Genomic DNA, 22,132 nt, shown 5'->3' on the forward strand with positions numbered 1-22,132 from the left:
CGCACATTCGAATCGCTCGAAGGGAGAAAAGTCCGCGATACTCCTGCATTTTCTTGAACTTTTTCGAGAGTTCGAACAGGAACACGTTGCTATATATATAGCTACGATTGTTGGGTAATTGTAATATTGCGTTTGCTTCTTCCACATGCAAAGAAGCGAGATATGCATGTGCGCGCATAAGAATTACATTGATCAACAACGCAGCGGCAGAAAAGGGAGACTCGAGGAAAATCAAGGATTCAAGGAAGGATTCAAAACTAATCAAACTTTTGTCGTTACAAGCCCGGTTGATACAGTTTCGTAAAACGACTGGTAGATCTACTTCCTCGATCCTCGTCTCCAAACACTGACACGTAAGCATAGCTATATACATATGTATAAACATTCTTTTCTGAATGCACTATTCTCCCTTCATTCTCAACGCTTCTACCCTACCATGCTTGCACCCTATCTTTCCATTACCCCTACTCGCCTCATACTAAATCTTTAAACAGAAACAAAGCTAAAATCACGCAACGCCCTTTCACCGTTACCACTCGCACACACGCCATTTAACCGAGTCCTCTGAATGCAGTACTATTTATAAATGAAGAGAACACGCGTTTATATTCATGTTTTTCGCCAAAGCTTTCAGATCCCGAGCGAAGCGCAAGATTTGCGGAAATGAAAGGCAAAAGGATCCAGCGGTCGATCCGGATTTAAACCCAAGCGGCCCCCAGTGCGCATAATATCCCAAATTGGAACATATGTTGTCCTACAAACGTTATATTACATAAGACATCTTTAAAGACATCTTTCCCGTCATTATCCGTCGCGATTCGAGACACGTGGGTTATCTGGGGCTCATTAATATGCGCTGGAGATAAGCGGACGCGCGTCTTCATCCGTCCAAGAATGCAGGCCTTCTTCCCCGAGCGGGGAAAAGTCTCGTCGTGGGCGTGCGAGCGCGAAGCGTCGCGACGCTTCGTCGCGGCGCGCATCCTCCGACGCAGATGTGCCGGGCGCCGATCGAGCGCCGGGCGCGAAGCGGAGCCACCGCGGATGATCGTCGCACGGGTTCCGGCCGATAGTTTACGCTCTTCGTCGCCCTTGTCGCGATGCGCGGCCGCTCCTTCAATTTGACGATCCTCCTCGCTGCATGCGGTCTGCTGACGGCCGACGGTGCCGACGATGCCGTCGACGCCGCTACCGACGGCCCGCCGTCGTCGCTGAGCAACGATCCGCGCTGCTCGCCGTCGCTCAGCGTGGTCCTCGGTCCGAAGAACGGCGTTGAAGGCGCGGAGAACAAAAACCGCAGCATTTTCCACAACGGCATCGACTATCCGGCCGAATTGCGCTGGACCGGCGGCAATTTCACTTACGGTTGCACTTGCAGATTGCGCAACTGCATCAGGAAATGCTGCCGCGACGATCAGGTTCTCAGGAATTCAAAGGAGGGTGCGATATGCCAGGAGATGTCCCAGAACGACACGACGATGCTGGCAAGCTCGGCAGCCAAGCAGCATCTGCGTCTGTCGAGGGACCAGTTGAGCGAGGAGATTCAGCACATCGACGAGCTGAAAAAGCACTTCCTCCTGGTGCAGGGCAACGTCTGCCCCGGCAACACGTTCTTCGTCCTCAATCCCGACGAGTACGACGAGGACAAGATCGTTCTTCAGGCGAACGGCAGCTTCGTGGACGCCGACGGGAAGGTCATTCCTTTCTGGAATTATTGCATCGACTGGAAGGTGACCGTCGGTAGGATCGGCGTCCTGGTCTGCTATACGCCGGAGATGGAGTTGAACGAGCACACTCACCACCATGTGGGCATCATGGTGTCCATCCCGTTTCTCGTCGCCACCTTCCTGGTGTACGCGATCACCCCGGAGTTGAGGAACCTCTACGGCAAGACGCTTATGTGCTATGTCATCTCCTTGATCATCGCCTACGTCTTCCTGATCCTGGTCAACTACATTTACATGTCTCCGATACGCGTGCTGTGCTTCACCACAGGTAAGCGGCCTCCTCTTGAGTATCTACTAATTGCCGACGGTCAACACCGTCGCAATTTCAGCCGCGGATATATTCGTTCGTTATCGCGATCGGAAACTTGATACAATTTTGGCAGGGTTGAAAAATAATTATCTTGCGGCGTTATTGCTTTAATACCGTATATGTAACGTGGGAGAGATTTAATAACCGCGCCTCGTTTACGTGCGGTAAAATAATTGAGCTCTCGCAGAAAGGCAATATATTTTAATGTCCGAAACAAATCTACATTATTGTTTTGCGCTTATTTTCCTTGCACTTTACTTTCTATGCAGAATGATGATCTTGGGAATATTATCTCAAAAGATCATCTACACGAATGCGGACAGAGCGGATGACGTTATACGTTAATTAAATAATTAGATAATTACCATAATGTAAAGATTATTAACACTCTGCATGCAGCACTCTGGTATTTCTATCTAGTTTCTAATAACTAACGTTACGAGTCTACAGTTTCTTTTAAAAATTGTTGAATTAATTATTTCAAGCGAGACGAGAATATGATTTATTTGATATTAGTATCCCATATATTTAGGTAAAAGTTTCTTCTACACAAATGAGACATCATTGATGTATCATAGGTACAGTCTCAGATGTATAGGACATAATTTTCAAAGCGCTACCAAGTGGATAAAAATTTGTGAGAATGTTTTTTTCGTCTTCCTGATGTGCTACAAAAAAGTAGAAACGAATCCACTAAACGGTTGCTGAGATATAACGATTTTAAGTCACTGATTTTAGTCTAAAATCGTTATATCTCAGCAACCGTTTAGTGGATTTGTTTCTACTTTTTTGTAGCACATCAGGAAGACTAAAAGAACATTCTCACAAATTTTTATCCACTTGGTAGCGTTTTGAAAATTATGTCCCTATACACCTAAGACTGTATACCTATGATACATTCTTAAATTTCTTGTATTCATATTTTAATTTTTTATATTTAGATTTTAATTTATGCTCACGCATTTTTCTTCTTTTAAAAATAGTCTATCACGAATAAAATTATCGGTTGATGACTGAAGAAGATTAATCGGGAACTTATATTTATAGTCGCGAAGTTGTGCGCTTAATCACCAGTTGAATTGATAATTCGTAATGCATTGTTCGATGGAACAATCGCAGAGAAAAAAATAATTAAAAAATAAGATAAATATTGAACAAATAAAAATAATAGGTATAATATAATTACTCGGGATAAATAAAAATTATAGATCTTCTAGACATAAGAGAGTTTCCGATTTTTTCTCTCTAACAAAACTTAAGGTAGTTCGATGATGAACAACTTTTTCCAAAAGTGATAGGTTTTATTTTTTATATCGAAAAAAGGAACTCTCCCCTGAATCGATTAAGCCCAGAAAAAAGATAATTCACCGTCCCGTTCTCAAGATATTTAATTTTAAAATTAGGTGATTTTAATGATTTTAACATTGGTCTAATAGGAAAAGAGGTTATTTTACTATGAGTAACACGAGTTTGCGAAAAATCTTTTGCCAAAAATATCTGAACAATATATATCGATGGAAAGAGGACACTGTGAGGAAGCTTATAGTTGAAGGTGAACACGATCCACCGTAGTTTTTTTTTAATTAATAATTAAAGTTGAAAAATAGTCAAGCGACGCGTTAACACACACTTTATTTAATCTATTTCAGGCAAAATATTATTCTAAACAATGTAAAAATTATTTACTAAATAATCTTTTTACGTTGTTACGAAGCTTTCCGATGCCTTATTCTATTTTTTTATCATCATAAAAATAAAAAAATTATAAACATTGTTTTGACTTTGGCCTTTCATCATCGAACTACCTTAATCCATGAAAGAAGGAGACATTATAATATGGTTAATTTTTTTTTTTTAATATTCATGAAAATAACAATCACACAGATTCATAACATGAATCCATAAGGATTGATTACTCTATAACTGGATTATAACTAAACCCACATGTACGTGCGTTATCACTATCTGTGAAATATACGTTATCACTATCTATTCCACCCATTAATATGGAGCACATCGTAAATAGGTGTACGTATGAATCATGCTTTTTTTTCTGCACGCGTGACTTTAATATCTCTGTGATTAGTAATGTAATGATGCAAGAACCGTATACTATACGCTTCCTGTTACAATTTAATCCTTGTTATTCGTTTCGCGTTATTTCGCGGAAAGCGAGATCAAGAAAGTCCTTTCAACGAGGAAAGTCGGCGCCTCTCGAGCCATCGCTATCTTCGATTTCCCGTAAAACAAATGTTAATGATTCCCCCAATGAGTGTGATGGGAGATACGGGCGACGCGAGGACAAACCGGTTTTTGCGTAGCGTTTCGTTGTATACCTCCGCGTTGGTTAAGCACCATCGCTTATAGGGTGGGATAAAAGTATATGCGGATAACGGTAAAATATAATATAATTGCGTTATCTCAATTTTTCAATAATTTATTTTTTCTTTTTTGTAGGCCTATAGGGCGATAATACGATAAGTTCGAGGATGAATCGAGCTGCGAGAGAACCAGCGAGAGACTTTTCCTAATCCTTCCGGCCGTACTATGGATTAATAGCTTTTCGAGATAAATCTTTCGGCCGTATACAAATACGTAACACCTGGTGCAACTTGAAATTTCTGTTGCTCGCTCGTTGTCCGATCGTCCGTAGATCTATTCTCAGTTTCCGTGGTCCTCCCGAAACTGTAGCGCTTCTCTCCACCGGAGCACTAGATATCTAAACAGCCAAGTGTCTAAATTTACGTTGCCGCTGGATTGGTCAAGCTACCATCGACCGTAGACCGGAGAAGTTTGTCAATGAACATCTTTTTTTTTTCTCTCGAACCGCCCTGTATACCGCGGCTTCGCAGCAGGTAGCCTCTGCTTTTCTAAAGCCGCCGGCTCGTTGTCTGGTAGTCTCGTCCCGTTGCTCGCGCGAGTGCGTGCGTTTCTCGCGCGCTCTTCCCTCGTCCGTCATCCAGGGAAAAGTCGCGGTGAAACCGAACACAGTGCTAGGCTTTATCGAATTCAACGAGATAACTGGAAAGTCAATCTTAATCGTTAGAGAGATAACAGTGCTATATTTGAACCGCGGGTGGATTTTTCATTCGTTTCGACGATTCGCTTGAGAAGAAAGAAAGGAGAGAATCGTGCAAGAGCTCTTTGCCTCCTCTCGCGTTTATTCCGTTCTCTCCGATAAACACTTAATTATTATCACATACGTCGATAGCTCGGTACTGACGTAAATCTTGTTTTACTCTGACGTATTTGAACGTATACGTTCCTTTTCGAACAGCCGGATCGCTGGAATCATTGATCAACAAAAATTACCAGGATAGTATTTATAATATATATACATATAGAATATTTTTTGCAACATTGCACAGCAGGTAAAAATATTTTTTACGTAGACAGATTGCTCATTCGACAAAACACACCAGATGATTGAGTGCCCATATGTCCCATACTGTACATATCAGCTTCAATATTGTTAAATATTTACTGTACAAATATTTCGTTGTATATAGATGCTTTGAGATTATTTACATATTTATGTATTTAAGTGGTGTACATTTCATGAGAGTTACAATTACAATTTAGATGCAAATTCACCTGTGTTTGTATATTTTAGTCGTCAGCTAACGTTTTATTAATCCTTGCTTAAAACCAAGAAGCGATGACTAAAAGGATAAAATCTTATTATATATTTATATAGAATGTGATTGTAGATTATATTATCGATACAGATAATATCCTGAACAATGTCTAAAACAATTATGAAATAATATTTGAATAACAATTACAATCTTATTATATTTATATAGAATGTGATTATAGATTACTATCGATACAGATAATATCCTAAACAATGTCTAAAACAATTACAAAATAATATCTGAAATAATTTGAAACTGTAACATATCTTGTATTTGTAAGATATCTACTTATGTAATCGCTTATCATTTACAAATCTGGTGAATAGCACGCTTTTTGTAAATAACTACATCACAAGTGACCATGGATGCTGTTATATCCACACAATATCTGTCAAACTACACGCTGATTAAAAAGTTCGCACTCTTCTTTATCACTTTCACTCTATTGGTTCAGCAGTACACGCACAAAACACCAACGAGACGTAGTGAGATTAACGAATAATGAGAGATTGGCTGTTTTTATTATTTCATGGGGCAGAGAGAGAGAGAGAGAGAGGGGGGGAGAGGCTTGTGTCATACTTCTTCAAAGAGTCATCGTGTTTCTTGTCTCTCTCTCTTTCTCTCTTCCGCTATTTCTTGTGGCACTTTCGTGAGTAAGCTTCCGCACGGCGATAACGCTGAGAGGCGGCGATAATTCGCTCCGTTTCGAGTTGCCGTTTCGAGCAGCAGCCTCGTTAAAGTTTAATTAGTACATAATGAAACGGCATCTGAGAACAGCCCCGTTCGCGGTGTTTCTCGCGATCTTGATCGCGGCTGCCGCTCTCGAAAGCGATCAAGCAGAGGAAGAGCCAGAGGATTCATGGAAGGAAAATTTTATCGTCCCTCACGTTTATCTGGAGGTAGAGATAATTCCAAGTTCGATTGCACACACTACGTTACTGTACCTATACTTGGAATTTGTCGATGGAATTCGTGTCGCTTTGCTATTATGCGTATTATAATATGCTTACTTAATCATATTTAATGCCTAAAGCGCGATTATTTCGTGGTGATGACTTAATAGCGAATTCTCGCGTAATAGCATTCGTGAATATGATAATAATAACATCAGAAACGACTCACTAACTATGTTCGCGTGTTTATAATTAATCAAGATTTTTGGGAGAATTTGTGTGTTGCGCGTCTTGAGAATTAATTCTTGATTAAACGTAGCTACATCTAGATACAATGAAATTATGTAGAACAATTGTAGATTTATGGAACAGAGAAATTACGTAAATTAACCAGCTAAATGAATTGAAGCAGTTTGTCCATTTGTGATCGACTTAATTCATATAAGTGACCGGACTCAATTTTCTGTATTAACTATAATTGGATGTATAACGCGCGGAAAGGAGCCAACATCAAAATGCTGACTAATGTATCGGTCATCAGAAAAATTCCGCGCAACAGCGTGGACCTAAAAATAAAATAATTTTCTAACAATAGGGTGCGGCAAGAAAAAGGAGGCTACTAATATTTAATCCTGTTACGTATAATTCACTATGTAATGCGATATATTCAAACTACGTAATATGATATAACGGAATATTGAAGATCAATAGCATTTGGTTCCTCTCCGCTTACGTCCGATCGTGGGATTTAACAATTATTTGTCTCCGTTCCCTCTGGCTCTCTACTCCTAGAAGACGACCGGCATCGATGGTGACGGCTCCGGGAAGCCCCGCGTATCGCTATGCTGTCGCGTCGGCACTTTCCTCAAGAGGGACGACTGCGTGGAGGCCACCATGAACGGGACGGAAGCGGTGCGGCTGCCGGCGATCTACGAGACGGATCTTATGCCGACGAACGTCACCGCGAGCGACGAATATTTTGATTTTGTAACATGGAATCCGTGTGCCGGCGCGAAACGGTATTCATTGAATCCGCACGCGTACCAGGACGACGAATGGTACCTGCTGTCCAACGGCTCCGTATTGCGACCCCTGACCGAGGTGTCGGAAGATCGTCTCCTCGACTATCGCCAGTACTGCTTGGCGCGGGTGAGGAGTTACGAGTACCCGGAATACCTGGTGTTCTACTGCGAGGATACGATCGAGGATGAGAAAAACGGCGGGGTCATATATTCCTACGGGATGCTCGCGTCCGTCCCGTTCCTGGTCGCCACGTATGTTGTCTACTGGTTGCTGCCCGACCTGAGGAATCTGCACGGCCTGACGTTGCGCGGATACGTCGGGTGCCTAGCGTTGGCGTACAGCATGCTGGGGGTGCTGCAGCTGACGCCGCAGGAACAAATCCCAAACGGCATCTGCATCACATTCGGTATACCTGCAGAATGATGCGACTTCCATTAACTCGTGTTACTGCGCAAAGAAGAATTAATGCTAACTTGAGATGGATTTATATGTTATTGCGGCGGCGGAATTAATCGCTGATTGCATCGACATCGCTGTTATCGATTTCCGAATCGTCATAATTCCTTTGTGAATTGTTTATATGTATATATAATATTTATGGTATATATCATATGCATTAAGCATAGCGTATATCTTCTAGAGACCGCGTCAGACCGGATGGAACGTGGTTTTAGAAACCGGGCGATTTAATGAGAGATCTGCTTAACGCGAGTGCGTGGCAACTTTCTAAATGATCTCATGTCTCTGCAAATATCAGTATTGACATTTGAAAAAATTGTTATTATAACGTCACATTTACAGTTTATCGTTTAACATATATAAATTGTTTTATAGTGTTACTCAACGGATGAGAAAGTCAGCATTCTGCTGCAGTAATGCATGAGAAACGAATATGCCGTATAACTAATTATATGTACTAAAAATTGTGTTCTTTATCTTGCTTCTATGCGTGTTTCATACGTTTGCCTTATACTTAACGTAGCTGCCTGCTTTTTTTCATTTGACTAACGTAGAAAATAGGTATTGCATTAATTTAATATAGGACTTTTCAAAATTCGAAATTTATATGATATAATGGCTGGGTTTGTCTTAACGCTTTTAGCGCAACGAAAATAGAATGAGGCTTACGGCTGAAGGCATCAAGACGAACCCAGCCATAGTCAATTTACGTCAAGTTCACAGATCACCCTTAGATTTTTAGAGATTCTTTTCTAAATCAGACTACACGTTGAAAGGTGGAGTGTAAACTAAAGTTTTCTCAAATACCAATCGCGATGATTCACCTCGGCTGCTGCGAGGCGAGCCGGAAGCTCGTGCGTCTTAGACCTGAGAAAGTACTAAAAGTCCTTATAAACAAATAAATGCAAACGAGAGTTCACGTCGCTCTCCAAACCATACGCTCCGGAAAGCAAACTATAAAATGTCATCTCTAAAGGGGGTTCGCTCCCGTTGTCCTGGTCACCACATCCCCGGCCGAAAAGAGGACCTGCTTTAACGAGGTACCTTCTCTTTCATCGTTTTTTCCTTCCTGGCATGCACTTGTACGTTTGCTGCGAAACAGGTTCGTCCTTCGGACCAAAACGTCGCTGTCGCGGCCAACGATATCATCACGCGTCTCCTTCTCGTTTCCGTAGTTTGCGATATCGTTGCGGTCGCTGGACATCTGACTACGATAGCACGAAGAGAAAACCAAGACGGTTGTCAGTGAATTTCGACGTGTCCACAGGTCGACGATGCGTCGACGAAATCTCGCGCTTTGCTGCTGCACGCTTCTGTTCATCGCTTCCTCCTCCGAGCCGCTGGAAAATTCCACGACGACGAGCGACGACGAGCGGAATAATTCCACAGTGCGATATCAGATTTATACTAATGTTACCACGACAAATCGTAGCGGCGATGCGGAAACTATGCGTTATAACGCTCGTGAAAATTACACCAGGAGTAACGACGACGTGCGGTACGAGCTCCGTCTTAACTCCACGAGTATCCACGAGGATGATGACTCGGTGGGGTATGAATTTCACGCGCATTCCACGAAGGATCGCGGGGGTGGCGATCAAACGTCGATGGAGCTTCGTACGAATTCTACAGATGACAAGATCAACTCGACAGCACACGAACCCCGTGGAAACCTGACGCAAGACCTGATCGAAGACAGAAACAACTTAACGTTGTACGAGCACCTTGGAAAGGTCTATCAAAATGACGATAAAAGAAACGTCGTTCCGTACGAGATGTGCGAGAACAGTACCTGCATTCCGCTCTGCTGCCCCCTCGGCGTTCGCATGATCATGGAACAATGCGTATCTGAAAACGTTGGGCATTATTCCTTTCCGGGTGTGTACGAGCAGGCGACGAACGAGTCGCTTGAGAGAGGACCGATCGGCGAGGTGGACCAAATCTTTCAGCTGACCGTCCACGATCCGTGCCCGAAAGTCGGACACTACGTGCTTGATCCCGACGAGCAACCAGATGACGCGTTTATGTTTCTTCTCAATGGCTCTCTGTATCAACCGCGTTCCAAAGACGTCGATATCGATTTATACTGCCTCATCGTCTTCCAACGGGATAAGTACGAGATAGCTGTTTGCTTTGATTCCTCCGATTCCTCGGCACCGGTCCCGGATGGCTATCACGTGGGTCTGATAATATCCTTGCCGTTTCTACTGGCGACATTCGTGGTGTACTCCATACTGCCGGAGCTTCAGAACATGCACGGCTACACGCTGCGCGGATACGTCGGCTCGTTGTTCGTCGCGTACACGTCCCTCGCGGTAATACAGCAAATCGCACAGACATCATTATCGGATACCGCCTGCATCATATTGGGTACAGCATATAATAATACAGTGAACACGTATAATACAGCATATAATACATGATTTGTCTCTCCCCCGATAATTTAAATGTAAAAATTTTTTAAAACCTTATGGGAAAAAAAAACAATGGAATAAAAAGCGGGTAAACTTTAAATTTTGATATGCAATCAACTTGGAACTTTATTTGGATAAATATATTTTTTTGCCTTTTCTTTTTGCGGAAGATTTTACGTGATTCTGACACAATATTTAAATCGCAATTGTAATTCAAGGTAGCGCATATTATCGTCAAGGTTTACCGTTTTCGACTAAATAAATTCCTGATGCAGAAAGACAGAGCAAACCTGTTACTTCACGGGCGAACATAAGCCTTTATCGATACCATAATGTGTGATTAATAGTTGTTTATTCTGTTTCAGCCTTCATCATTCACTTCTCGTTTTTGGCAAGCTTCTTCTGGTTAAACGTGATGTGCTTTGACATTTGGTGGACATTCGGGTAGGCTATCAAAATATTCCATACTACGTTTTATCTGCAATCAAGTTATCTTTTAAAGACAATCTTGTAAATTTCTTGAACGAAATAGAGCAAGATATTTATGAAAACAATGATAACCTTTTCTTCGTCAGTAAATAATTAAAAATAAAATAAAAAATTAAGCGACCCGACTGGCCAATTCTCATTTGTTAAAACTCGCGACGTTTCAACTATAATCTGGTCCTCCTCAAGCGAGCTATTATATTTTAATACGCAACATTAAACATCATGCGTCGCCAGACGTTGTATCCTAACTACATCGTGCGAACGCCAATATGTTTAGTGCGTCAAAGAAATGAAAATGTAAAATTGTAAAAATTGTAAAAATGTAAAGAAAATTAAACTGAACGTCTTATCCAGTATATTCGGGCCATGGTCAAAGTCACAATGATCATTATATATAGTGGAGGATATAGTGGATGAGATGTTCAGTTTAATTTTCTTTACATTTTTACAATTTTTACAATTTTACATTTTCATTTCTTTGACGCACTAAACATCTTGGCGTTCGCACGATGTAGTTAGGATATAACGTCCGGCGACGCATGATGTTGCGTATTAAATTATAATATCTCACTTGAGAAGGACCAGATTATGGTTGAAACGTCGTGAGTTTTAATAAATGAGAATTGGCTAGTCGGGTCGCTTAATTCTTTATTTCGTTCAAGATATTTATGTTTATTTCTGCCAACGCGGATTAACTTAATTCCGGTTTAACTTACTTTTTATCTTTTTTTAGTTGTAACAATTAGAAAAAGATAAAAATTAAGTTAAACCGAGATTAAAGTTAATCGCGCGTTGGTAGAAATGAACATTGGTCTGGATTTTGAAGATATTATCTTGTAATATTTCCTGAACAAAATGGAGCAAAATATTTAGACCTGAATCTCGAAGATAATCATTCTAAAAAAAACCATCCCACTTTTATATATAATTTATATATAAATTACTTTTACTTATATTTATAATATAATTACCCAATTTTTTTTTTTATATTTTATATATATATTTATAATTATGATCGAACATATTAATTACGGATTATCAAAGATAAAACGTTTTCGGATCGAGTTCTAGGTCAAAATGAGTTAATTGATTTGCCAAATATTTTCGCAAGCGCCACTTGATCTGGCGCGTGTGGTAAAGAAATTTGATAATTGACAAACAATAGGGGAAATTGATAGCGACAGGACGCGAATTAATATCCGGTACGTGACCGGCGCGCGTATGTGGTGCAAACACAGCCGAGTTAATTTTGATCTCCTTCGCGGTTGGACGTCGGTCCGAGATGCCGTTCGGACGAGCAATATTCGGGTGAACGGAAAATGTCAGTAAAGCGTATCCTCGAACGTTGGTATTCGCGCTGCGTGAACACGTCGAACACGCTCATTTATCAACGACTTATTAATTATTAATGAATATACGAGTTCGTTTACATTAACGGAGCCGTCTCGACGTATTTTCTAAAATGAGATTAAGAAAAGATTGCGATACAAGAAGTTAAATCCATCATTCGTGTCGCGATGATCAATTTAACAGTCGTTTAACGTTATCGATACAAATCGTACGTTTTTCTGGTCATGCCTGCGACCTGCGACGCGCGATGCGCTTTGGTTCTTTCATTCTTTCTTATTATGCGCGTGTAGAATGCTATAAAGTAATTTATTATCTCTCGCGTGCGTCAATGAAATTTCATGACGCGATATTGTCGTACGTGTTGCTATTTACCGTTCCCGCAGAGGAGATGAACTGACCCCGCTGTCGCCAAGCCCGTTTCACCTTACTACAAGGGTGTGACGACCGCTGTGTACGCACATCGCCCGGTCTCTTGTAATCAATTACAAGAGTGTCGGGCGGCTCGGGCGCGCGTGCACAGCGCGGATCGTATACTTGGAATCTGATTAATTTTCTCCTTTATTGCGTGCACGCATCATCCGCGCACATCACTGTCATCGCCTCTACACGCGCGTGTCCTCGCGGGAAAGCGTGAATCATCTTTCGCTTCAGCACGATTGTGTTTATGTAATTTTAATAATTATTCTTTAACTTGAATTCTTCTATGTTGATCGTCCGTGTCCATCTATACCACTCCTCCACATGCATTCCATTTCTCATTCCATACTTAAATCAGGCCGCATATTGCATTGTTTGCTGCAACTAAAAAGAGAGAGAAGAAAAATCACTTACGAAGGAATAATTATAATTATTATATATAAAAATCTTCGAAGAGATTACATTTTCTACTTTTATATAAAACTTGTAGCATTCAAACTTTAATTGCGTTACCAAAGAGCTACCCATTTAATTAAGATTGATATATAGAGTTGAAAGACATCTTTCAAAGTTACAAGAACAATCTAATATTTCATGTCAGTCTTAAACGTCTTTAAACGTTTCTAAATAATTTTCTGTATACGTTTCTTAAATAAATGTAGGAAATTAAATTCGAAATAGTAATAATTTTCAATTATCAATTGCATACCATAGTTGCACGCATCGTTTACGTAAAACGTATTAAACAAAATTCAACGCATTGGTCATATTTTCGAGAAACGCGGCCAAAAGCGATAATTATTTTAATTTGTATTTGCATACTGACCTATTCTACTTGTTGCTGGCAACAATATGGCATGTAAATCACATTTTGCAGAGGATTCCGTTCGTTGCAAGGAAGCGTGAAGCAACGAGAGAGAAAAAAATTCGTTATGTATTCGATTTACGCGTGGGGAAGCGCTTCCATTCTCACCGTCATTTGTGTCATCATGGATTTCGTTCCCAGCGTGCCAAAAGAATTGATCCGACCGGAGATCGGTGAAACGAAGTGTTGGTTCAATAGTAAGTGAACTTTTGCTATTAGCTTATGACAGTGACGTTCTATTAAAACCATACGTTTTATCAAAACCAGATTTGAGAGAGAATTGTCAAAATTAAGCGCTTGCAAAATGCGACGTATAAAAATGCGAAAAATTTAATTATCCGTTTCAGCGAACGAGGCGAGGGCGTTATATTTTTACTTACCCATGAGTGTCACCGTTGTCTGCAACATTTGCCTGTTTATCTCTACTGCACTGAAAATTGTGCGCCACAAGAAGGACACAGCTGCTCATTTGAGAAGCTCGGAAAGCAGACGCCACGATGACAACAAGCAATGGTTTGTATGCAAGCATCTTTATACACTGATACGTTATTGATAATTATATTAATATATGATTATACGCCGATATATATCAGTTTGCCGAACGGCTTTGCATAATATGTCGATCGGTCCTCGTTCCCAACGTGATGATTATTTTTAGACGGCAACTTTCCCATGCGGCGGTTTGCTTTCATAATTACGAAATCTTTTGAAGCAACAAACACATCGTCGCCGTTTGGATCGCGCGCGTACGAGATTCCTCGAGAGCGTCTGCGATTCTCGAAAGAATGACAAACGAAAAAGTGGTTGTCCCCCTATTTCAGAAAGACAGACATCACGTTTCTTCAAAATTGTTTGAGAAAACTTGGACAACTCTCTCCCTGTTTTTTAGCCCGAAACTTGATGATTACGATTTTCCGAAGATGTTTATTTTCAGCGAGCATGCGGTTACTTCAAATGCTTTCGTTTATCGCGAACCCCTTTGTTTTGGTAATTCTAAATTATAGAAGATACAGAAACAAACGCATTTGCACGCAGGTTCAATCTCTATCTGAAGTTGTTCATCGTGATGGGGATAAACTGGTCCATGGAAATAATATCATGGGTATTCGAGCAGAATTCGCCGGCCTACGTTTGGTATTTGACCGATCTGACAAACACCCTGCAAGGTCTCATCATCTTCATTATATTCGTGTGGAAAGAAAAGATCAAGCGACTGCTGCTAAAGCGATTCGGTTGCCAGGATCGTGGTCTGTTCTCCAGAAACTCGACGCGTAGCGGCTGTCACAGCTCAGCCTCGCGCACCTGCACTACCACGTCGGGAATGATGTCGCTGCAGGAGAAGGCCAATCCCTACGTGCAAACAAATTGCCGCACGAAGAGTTCGTCCGATGAGGCTGATTAATGTTGCAACGTGAGAAAAGGATTCCACTGTACGAATCAGAAGAATGAGCAATTGGACGATGATGTAACTTAATTCTCTACTCGAGAATTAATGTTACATTGCTCGCGTTGATCTCTTTGTTTGGAACGCCAAGATTGGTGGTTTCCATCGTCCTTTATATTCCTTTAAAATGTACTTACAAGATTTTTTTTTATCTCTTTTGCAGTCTAAAGAGAATTAAAGAAATTGATTGCTCTGCATCTATTATCGTCCTCGTTAAAGTAACAAAAACATAGTGTATATCATGTACATTGACTGCCATATACCATAATTTTGTATAAATTTTATTTTAATGTATAGAGATTTATTATTACGTTATTGTTACATCATAATGTCTCGGTAAAAAGGCTACAGACAATTTTACTAATTTTAACTTCAATTCTAGTACATTATTGCTCGTGCATGAAAGAGACTATCTTACATTCTCTTTTTCTATATTTATTTTCATTACATTGACACTCGGTCTACATTTGCACCGCATACATAAGTGTTTAATATTATTAAAAATACAAGAAAAATAAATATATATAATATATATAAAATGGACACATATGCGTTCTTAAATACACATGTTTATATGGATACATAATTTTTAAGACAATATTTTATCGCGCAACAAATGTGCGATGCAAATACCGACCTGTGTCACATATCAGCCGTATATTTTATCATATACACGTGATAGTATTGCAATATGTACCTCGAAAATCCTTGAGGTAGACTTTAAATCGAGCATCTCCATGATTAATTTAAGATTCTGTTGATTTATTATGAAGTGTATTTACCGAGCTTTCTGGGAACTGTATTTCATTTATCGTATTACATATAGAATATAGCTCTTCACTTAGCTTCTATACGGTCACAGATTATTCCTGTACAAGTGCCATCACAAACGTTCGTCTAATATTTAAGTCGCATCTGCATTTATACGCACCAAATCAAAATGTGGAGAATCAAGTGGACAGAATTACGACACAAGGAGAATAAGAGCACAGAGTTCAGAAGATTATAATTGTTAAGTAATAAAGGCTAATCTATATTCATTACCATTACATGTATGTATTTGTAATCGTCTACGTATACAATGATTAGACGAGAAAATAAAAAATAAAAACTACTACACCACGTACCCTCGCGCGCTACTTGATGCACACGTCCTGCACTCCTTTCAATCACTCCTATCTCATTGTCAGTTGAAATCTTATATAAAAGAGTTTATTTTATGCAAACATATCTTCTCGATCAGCTCCAACGCCATCGCCGTCTTCCAAACTTGAGAAGTTGAGGAAATGGGCCGACTTATTGTTATACCCGACGATGATCTTGTTGTTCGTATCAGGATGCTCGGTGAGATAACGCTGGATAAAATCTCTCGCGTCGTCGGCAGAGAAGCGCAGGAATAGATGTATTCTGTCGACGTAGCGGCAGTACAATCGAATAGGATGCGCCGTTTCGAAGGTGACGAGCTGGAACGTCAAGAAATCGTTTGGCATTTGCGGCGGACCAGCCAACTCGCTGGCTCGTTGGAGACCCAGCACCAGTAGATCTAATACCAGTCCGTAGTATTGGGCGATAAAAGACGCGAATTGCAGTCCCCTGACAATGCCGTAACTGTTGGTGTGATTCATGTCTTTGTAATTGATGACCACGTTCTTCGCGGTCATATAATCGGCGATATTATGATCGACTATCAGACGTAACAATATGTTGTGCAGCGTAAGATTTATCTTCTCGTACAGCTTCTCAAATTTCGATTCGAGAAACGTTGCATTTACCCTCACTGACGTCCCACACATCTTCGACATTGTTGATACCTTGGCACCACTTGTAAACGAGAAGCGGTGGCGGTTCCGTGTCGGCCGGTTTCACCCAGGGTGGGAACAGTCGCCTCTTGTCCGCCTCGTACCACAGATATTGATCGAGGTAAGCATCCGTGATCTTCACAGGAATCAAATGACTGTAAAGATCCATGAATTCGATGCCAACTTCCTTGAAAGCCCTCTGCGTGAGCAAATGTCTCTTGATCCTGGATAGTGCTTCGTGTGGGTTGTCATACGCTTGTTTTATTAAGCCAAGCTCTTCTCGTTGACTTTGATTTAGCCTGGATTTAACGCTAATGGCTTCCTTCAAGTGTTCCAGAGCCAATATTGGCGAGCTCGTCGATAGCTTCCTCCGTTATAACGGTGGAATCCACATCAAATGTTACAGCGTCTGCAGTTTTCAAAAAATGTTCTTTATATTCTCCAGGCTTGTCATCTATAAAATACATAACAAAAGTTAGTAAACAATTAAAAAAGAATGAAAAAAAGATGGGAATTAAAAACGAAAGAAGTAAAAAAAAACTTAATGTCGGTGACGTCGGTCGTTATCGACGATTGACAATTGCGTATATACGCCAATTGCGACACGCTTGGCTGCCGCGAGTGCCTCGACGAGATAGCAATAACCGATTATTACTCTTGCGTCATCCGGCAAAAAGCGAAAAATCGGGCGTGATTACGCGGGCACATGAACGAACTATTCGCGTGCAGTGTGCACGGAACACGATCCATCTTCATCAGAGAAATGCAACAAGACACAATAGATCTGCTGAAAAAAATTAACAAGAGGGTAAATAAAAAATAGAGAAAATATTCCTTAAGAATTCCTAAATCTCATCAATATAGAGAAGTGGTTTTTAGAGTTGAAATGTTTCGAGAGAAGCGGAAGTAGCTGTTCATTAACGATTTAAAGTACACATATTAAATCTTTGATATTTGAAAATGAACTGCCTCCTCTCTTCCAAGCCAAACGATTAAAAAGTCGAGGCTGGATTTTACTCGAGGAGCCACCAGCCACGTGGAATGATGAATTAAGAAATGAGGCAGATCTCGCGAAGAATGAGAATTTACCTTGTCGACGCTGCGAGATCGGCAAGCGTAACGGACGGCAACGGCGAACTATAGCTCGAGTCAGCTGGGTGCCACTGTACCGCAGAAGGTAGTGGGGAAGCTCCGTGGTGTGTGGTGTCTATCACGCAACTGTAAACGTGCTTCGTAAGCCGCATCTCTTAATCGCTCTTTAAACCGTTGTTTTTCTCGTATTTGCATTCTCTCCTTAAGTCGGTCGAATTTCGACTGCGTTTCGACGATATGATTACGGCCGCTTAGATTAATCCGCTGATCCGTCTCATCTGATAGCATCGCGCGTTCGAACCTCGCTCTTATTACCGTACTCGGATTTTAAATGCCCCTGTAAGATCCGTCTCTCTCGTAACTTCTGTAAAATATGGCAAAACGGATATTCAACCGAGCTCTTCTTGGAAGAGAAAAACAAAATAATAATAATATAGAAGAGCAGGTCAGACAGACCTGGGATATATAGGCAGCTTGAAATCTCGTCCTTCACGCTGTTCGTGAGTTAACCTCATCCAATTCGAACCGTGTGCGTGTGCGATTTGGCGCTATATAACATATAACCCAAAGGTAGGGTTGAACTGGTTGAAGGTGCTATCGCTCCTAACCTAAAAGGAGCAAGACAAAAAAAATCGTATGCGATCGTTGTGTATGTATGTACATATACGTAAGAGGGTAATTCTTCAGTTTAGCTACAGCAGCACAAAATACGATGAATTTAGGCTCATCAAGAATAATTAGAATAATTCACGAATTTAAGAAGCGCCCATGTGGTATTGTCGTAAGCATGCTAGCATGTGGTAACTGGTAACTGGTAACAGTGGTAACCTAGCAGCCGCAGATAATCGCAAACTTTCTTTCATGGCATGGAAAAGGAGCAACAGCTGTGTTACTTTTTACTGCCCCCATGAAATTTCACCTTTATTATCGATCGCATCGATTTAATAATTTTGGTAAATCTGACGATTATCGACAGTCGGTAACTTCAACGCCTGACGCGTTTCGGTATTTTGCGTGTAGATGGCGCGGGTATTGAATTGTGATGGCAGCGTACATTTGAATCGCTCGAAGAAAGAAAAATCGGCGATACTTACTGTAACATTTTCTCGAGCTTTTTCGAGAGTTTGAACAGGAACATATTGCTAGGTAAGATTGTTGGATAATTATAATATTCCGTTTGCTTTTTCCACAGGCAAAGAAGTGAGAAATGCATGTGCGCGCATAAGAATTACATTGATGATCAACAACGCAGCGGCAGAAGGGATCGGAGATTCAAGGATTTCGAAACTAATCTAACTTTTGTCGTTACAAGCCCGGTTGGTACACTGGTAGATCTACTTCCTCGATCCTCGTCTCCAAACACTGACACGTAAGCATAGCTACATGTATAAACATTCTTTTCTGAATGCATTATTTATTCTCTCTTCATTCTCAACGCTTCTACGGTACCCTACTATACTTACACCCTATCTTTCCATTACCCCTATACTCGCCTCATACTAATCTTTGAACAGAAACAAAGCTAAAATCACCCAACGCCCTTTCACCGTTACCACTCGCACACACGCCATTTAACCAAGTCCTCTGAATACACTATATAATAACAGTACTATTTATAAATGAAGAACACGCGTTATTTATTCCTGCTTTTCGTCAAAGCTTTTAGATCCCGAGCGAAGCGCAAGATTTGCGGAATTGAAAGCCAAAGGATCCAGCGATCGATCCGGATTTAAACCCAAGTGGCCCCCAGTGCACATAATATCTCAAATTGGGACATGTGTTGTCTTAAAAACGTTACATTACATAAGACATCTTAAAGACATCTTTCTCGTCATCTGTCGCGATTCGAGACATGTGACCGGGTTATCTGGGGCTCATTAATATGCGCTGGAGATAAGCGGACGCGCGTCATCTTCCGTCCAAGAATGCCGGTCGCTTCTTCCCTGCGCGGGGAAAAGTCTCATCGTGGGCGTGCAAGCGCGAAGCGTCGCGACGCTTTATCGTGGCGCGCATCCTCCGACGCAGATGTGCCGGGCGCCGAGCGCCGGGCGTGAAGCGGAACCACCGCGGATGATCGTCGCACGGGTTCTGGCCGATAGTTTATTACGCTCTTCGTCGACCTTATCGCGATGCGCGGCCGCTCCTTCAATTTGACGATCCTCCTCGCTGCATGCGGTTTGCTAACGGCTAACGGCCGACAGTGCCGACGATGCCGCCGTCGCTAACCAACGATCTGCGCTGCTTGCAGCAGCTCAGCGTGGTCCTTGGTTCGGAGAACGGCGCGGAGAACAAAAACGGCAGCATTTTCCACAACGGCATCGACTATATCCGGCCGAATTACGCTGGACCGGCGGCAATTTCACTTACGATTGCACTTGCAGATTGCGCAACTGCATCAGGAAATGCTGCCGCGACGACCAGGTTCTCATCAGGAATTCGAAGGAGGAAGTGATATGCCAGAGCAGATGTCCCAGAACCCCCAGAAGGATACGACGAGGCTGATGGCAGGCGCGGTAACCAGGCATTATCTGCGTCTGTCGAGGGACCAGATGAGCGAGGAGATTCATCAGGACATCGACGAGCTGAGAACGCACTTCCTCCTGGTGCAGGACAACATCTGCCCCGCAACGTGTTCCACGCCCTCAATCCCGACGAGTACGGCGAGGACAAAATCGTTCTTCAGGCGAACGGCAGCTTCGTATACGCCGACGGGAAGGTCAGTTCTTTCTGGAATTAGTGCATCGACTAGAAGGTGACCGTCGCCGCGTCGGCCGGATCGGCATCTTGGTCTGCTGGACGCCGGAGAGCGCGGAGTTGAACGAGGAGACGTACACTTATATCACCATGTGGGCATCATGGTCTCCATCCCGTTCCTCGTCGCCACCTTCCCGGTGTACGCGATCACCCCCTACTTGGTCATCGCCTACGTCTTCCTGGTCAACTACATTTACGTATCTCCGATACGCGTGCTGTGCTTTACCACAGGTAAGCGGTACTCCATAAGTATCTGCTAATTGCGACGGTCAACACCGTCGCAATTTCAGCCGCTGATATATTCGTTCGTTATAGCGATCGGAAACTTGACACAATTTTGGCAGGATTGAAAGATAATTATCTTGCGGCGTTATTACTTTAATACCATATATGTAACGTGGGAGAGATTTAATAACCACGCCTCGTTTACGTGCGGTAAAATAATTGAGCTCTCGTAGCAAGGTAATATATTTTAATCTCCGAAACAAATCTACATCGTTTTGCGCTTATTTTCCTTAGACCTTATTTTCTATGCAGAATGATAATCTTGGGAATATTATTTCGAGAGAGCATCTACACGAATGCGGGCAGAGCGGATGACGTTATACGTTAATTAAATAATTATAATATTTATAATAAATTTCTTTTTTTTTTAATATTCATGAAACTAACAATCACAGATTCATAACATGGATTTATAAGGATTGGTTACTCTATAATTGCATTATAATTAAATTATAATTGCATTATAACGCACATATACGTGCGTTATCACATGTGAAATATACGTTATCACTATCTATTTCACCCATTAATATGGAGCTCATCGTAAGCAGGTATACGTATGAATCATGCTTTTTTTTCTGCACGCGCGACTCCAATATCTCTTGTGATTAGTAATAGTACAAGAATTGTATATACTATACGCTTCCTGTTACAATTTAATCCTTGGTATTGGTTTTCCGTTATTTCGCGGAAAGCGAGATCAAGAAAGTCCTTTCAACGTGGAAAGTCCGGATTAGATCTGAAAAGAGAACCTGATGTCGGCGCATCTCGAGCCATCGCTATATCTTCGATTTCCTGTAAAACAAATGTTAATGATTCCCCTAATGAGTGTGATGGGAGATACGGGCGACGAGGACAAACCGTTTTTTTGCGTAGCGTTTTGTTGTATCTAAATATCTAATCAGCCCAGTGTTTAAGTTTACGTTGTCGCTGGATTGGTCAAGCTACCATCCCGTAGACAAGAAGCTTGTCAATGAACATCTCTCTCTCTCTCTCTCTCTCTCTCTCTCTCTCTCTCTCTCTCTCTCTTTTTTTTTCTCGAACCGCCCTGTACACCGCGGCTTCGCAGCAGGTAGCCTCTGCTTTTCTAACGCCGCCGGCTCGTTGTCTGGTAGCTTCGTCCCGTTGCTCGCGCGAGTGCGTGCGTTTCTCGCGCGCTCTTCCCTTGTCCGTCAT

General features: G+C 41.6%; 1 protein-coding gene and 2 pseudogenes across 6 annotated transcripts; 2 read left to right on the forward strand and 1 right to left on the reverse strand.

The window, feature by feature from the left end:
• The first annotated feature begins 197 nt into the window (after window positions 1-197).
• On the forward strand, window positions 198-16,152 carry LOC143893354 (G-protein coupled receptor Mth2-like). Of its 3 annotated transcripts, none has more exons than XM_077398616.1 (6): window positions 198-353; window positions 628-1,992; window positions 10,827-10,905; window positions 13,595-13,779; window positions 13,930-14,095; window positions 14,618-16,152. In XM_077398616.1, exons 2-6 carry the CDS (start codon window positions 1,098-1,100, stop codon window positions 14,982-14,984), a joined length of 1,692 nt encoding a protein of 563 aa, XP_077254742.1. In that variant the 5' UTR covers window positions 198-353; window positions 628-1,097; the 3' UTR covers window positions 14,985-16,152. The 3 variants fall into 3 exon arrangements, with proteins under 3 accessions (XP_077254742.1, XP_077254743.1, XP_077254741.1); XM_077398617.1 differs by lacking the exons at window positions 198-353; window positions 628-1,992 and adding exons at window positions 4,919-6,571; window positions 7,358-7,994; XM_077398615.1 differs by lacking the exons at window positions 198-353; window positions 628-1,992 and adding an exon at window positions 8,008-10,417.
• Window positions 16,030-18,700, reverse strand: LOC143893357 (pre-mRNA-processing-splicing factor 8 pseudogene; annotated as a pseudogene). 2 transcript variants are annotated; one of them, XR_013255776.1, is made up of 3 exons: window positions 18,374-18,700; window positions 17,915-18,281; window positions 16,030-17,234 (listed from the first exon to the last, which is right to left on the reverse strand). The product of XR_013255776.1 is annotated as a pre-mRNA-processing-splicing factor 8 pseudogene, transcript variant X2 (transcript). The 2 variants fall into 2 exon arrangements; XR_013255775.1 differs by having other exon boundaries at window positions 16,030-17,279.
• LOC143893359 (uncharacterized) lies at window positions 17,561-20,764 on the forward strand (annotated as a pseudogene). Its single transcript, XR_013255777.1, has 3 exons — window positions 17,561-17,633; window positions 19,110-19,286; window positions 19,577-20,764. The product of XR_013255777.1 is annotated as an uncharacterized LOC143893359 (transcript).
• Window positions 20,765-22,132: the final 1,368 nt, after the last annotated feature.

The sequence above is a fragment of the Temnothorax americanus genome, unplaced genomic scaffold (genome assembly GCF_048541705.1).
Source record: "Temnothorax americanus isolate GAGA-0224 unplaced genomic scaffold, ASM4854170v1 Scaffold12, whole genome shotgun sequence".
Taxonomy (NCBI): domain Eukaryota; kingdom Metazoa; phylum Arthropoda; class Insecta; order Hymenoptera; family Formicidae; genus Temnothorax; species Temnothorax americanus.